General features: G+C 46.3%; 3 protein-coding genes across 3 annotated transcripts in view; all 3 read left to right on the top strand.

Annotated features, from left to right (window-relative positions):
* Positions 1–773, top strand: part of PHALS_09327 (reverse transcriptase) — a gene marked incomplete at both ends in the record, with an annotated part of 1734 nt that extends 961 nt beyond the window's left edge. Inside the window, 2 exons of the mRNA XM_024724806.1 lie at positions 316–454; positions 511–773. Of these exons, the coding sequence (XP_024575645.1) occupies positions 316–454; positions 511–773 (402 nt within the window). The remainder of the gene's footprint in view (positions 1–315; positions 455–510) is intronic.
* Positions 774–823: 50 nt separating this feature from the next.
* PHALS_09326 (Zinc finger, SWIM-type) lies at positions 824–1192 on the top strand (the record flags this gene model as incomplete). Its single annotated transcript, XM_024724805.1, has 1 exon — positions 824–1192. The coding sequence occupies one exon, from the start codon at positions 824–826 to the stop codon at positions 1190–1192; it is 369 nt and encodes a 122-aa protein (XP_024575644.1).
* A 911-nt stretch (positions 1193–2103) lies between these two features.
* Positions 2104–2496, top strand: PHALS_09325 (RxLR-like protein; the record flags this gene model as incomplete). The annotated part of the gene is made up of 1 exon (XM_024724802.1): positions 2104–2496. One exon carries the CDS (start codon positions 2104–2106, stop codon positions 2494–2496), a length of 393 nt encoding a protein of 130 aa, XP_024575643.1.
* Positions 2497–2584: the final 88 nt, after the last annotated feature.

Raw genomic sequence — 2584 nt, 5'->3', positions numbered from 1 at the left:
CACGTGATGTATCGCGCCAAGGACTGTGTGATGGCAGAGCTTCACGATGGAGACCGCTTAACATTCGCCTCTTGCCGAGTCTGTTGGCGGAATTTTAGCGTCTGAATACTGGAGTGTTGACGGAGGTTCAGTGTGACGAACGCGGGTGATTCAGACGTGCGATTGTTTTGCGCAGTCCCTCATGGTTCACCAGTGGCCCGGGTGCTTACGGAGTGGATGCAGCGCACATTCAACAACGCAAGTACAACGATGTTCAGATCGTGATGGTCGGTCGCGTTGGTAATCTTACTAACAAGATTGTTGCTGTGGCACTAGCTCCAGTCGAAGACTATGACAATTACCTGTGGCTTTCCACTGACTGCATGCCCAGTCTTTAGCGATCGCAACGTCAGTTTGGTGTCGGTCGCGGAATCACTCGGGATCTTCTACATGTTTTGTGTTCGTCACATCATCGGTACGTGGTCTAGAGTACATGTTTCGCTAGTACTCACATGTATTATTTCTCTGTAGGGAATACGAGAGCTAATAAGACTGTCAGACTAACCGTGACTCAAGAGCAATTTGTGTGGGAAGAGAACGCAGCTGTGTCATATGTCGACTACGATGTCGCTATCGGAAAGCTTAATGATGTAAACCCAGCAGCTACAATTTATCTTAGCGCCATACCTGCAAGCAAGTGGACACTTCACCCCCATGTCACCACAACACCCTTGTATGGCTGGCGGACGACGAACTTCGTGGAAAGCGAACAAGCGAATAGTCTTCGTCTTTAGCCACGCAAAATGCAACCATATGAGTTTTTCAAGTCAACTCTGACAGTTTCATGGGTGAGGTGTACAATCGGATCCGACTAGGTCAGTTGTGGGTGAATGCGGAGCGTAAGCTGACGCCCGGTGCAGAACGTAAACTTCAAGCTCAACTCGGAGATGCAGCGGACTCCATGATGACATTTAGTTCAGATGACGTTGCATTCACTGCCAGAATCAGTACCCCGATGAAGCAGCGTCGCGTTGACTTGACATCATCGACGTGTTCATGCTTAACGCGGACTCAACATCGAGATGCGTGTCGCCATCTAATTGCGACTCTTCTCGAGTGCAACGTGGTAGAGTCGGCGTATGAGTTGAGGGGTGAATGCTATACAGTGGCCTCGTACCAAGAATATCTATCTCAAAACACTAGAGATCCCTGAGGACGACTCACTTACAGTTGACCTTAGTATCTTTCCAGCAGCGGATAATCGACAAGCAGGTCGTCCAAGAAAACGACGCATTAGATCCCATGGTGAGGTTGACGGAAAGGCGAGGAAGCCATACAAGTGCACCATCTGTAGGGTGCTCGGCCACAACAGAGCAACATGCCGATTGACGGCTTAGGCCAAATTGTCGATCAGCATTTTTCCACTCGAGTACAGCACATCGGTTATATGCACCATTGACATCCATATAAACATGCATCGTTTGAAGGTTGTCACTAAATATCAATACCTGCATCGCTGAAGCATCAGTATCTGATGCGACCCTGTTTGGTGACTGGAGGACAACTAATCCACTTTATTTTTGCTGCATGCGCCTGAAAGATAGACTCTGCTATTGACCTTCCCCGTACTTTTCATAACAATGGTGTTTAGAATTACATCTCGCGAATATTTTCTATTTGTATCACCTTTTGCAATAAACCCTTATATTCGGCTTCGTTCGTCATATTGACAAGTGCAATCCGATGTATCAGGGTTGCCGTGCAAATCCTACAATCTAAGCCTTAACTCTGCGAGTCTCCGTGGACGACCTAGCTGACGCGCTGTTACTCTACATAAGCAAAATCACTCTCTGTATGCACCAGCAGCCCAGTTGAATAGATTGCGCGTGTTAGAAATGTGTCTCCATATCTGTGGTAGAGTCTAATAGGTTATTGTGTACTGAACATATCTCTTGAGATGTGTTTAAATTCAGCACGCATATTCCGGATCAGGTTGAATGGTAGATTACATACGTAGACTCGGATGTGTTCAAGCTGAGCTTAAGAAGCTACAGTATCGAAGTCGCCATTGTCAAGTTTGAGCTAAAACCGCAAAATTCTATCCCCAGGACATTGCGCTTCTCAATGTTCGCGCGCTTCTTGATGCTTCTATCAGGATGTGCTTTGCTAGCAAGCGTCAGCGCTAATGCTTCATTGATGGATGCAGTTATGACGAAGAAAAGTCAAGTCTCAGACCTTGAGCACGTCGCTGAAACTGTTCAAGCCCGTCGAAATCTGCGAGGGCTTATTAGTTTGGACGCAAATGAAGCCAATACTCACGAGGAACGGATTTTGGCGACCATCATCAAACCGGATTTTAATCCTTCAGGCTTAGTGTGGAAACTCAAAAGAAATGAACCTGCCTTACAACCAGGGTCGCTGCATTTTCTCTCGAATCGACTACCAAGATCAAAAACTAGCCAGGAGTCTCTGATTGAGAAAACAGGGATAGCCAGCTATGCGAACAAGAAACATTAAGTAGAAGATAGTGTCGAATATTCCTTATAACATTGTTGACTGCATCTTTTGTCAGATGAAAGCAAATAAAAGATCTTTGATTCGTCAC

The sequence above is a fragment of the Plasmopara halstedii genome (genome assembly GCF_900000015.1).
Source record: "Plasmopara halstedii genome assembly, contig: Scaffold_410, whole genome shotgun sequence".
Taxonomy (NCBI): Eukaryota; Oomycota; class Peronosporomycetes; order Peronosporales; family Peronosporaceae; genus Plasmopara; species Plasmopara halstedii.
Note: the sequence above shows the minus strand (reverse complement) of the source record. Positions and strands in the feature narration are given on the sequence as shown.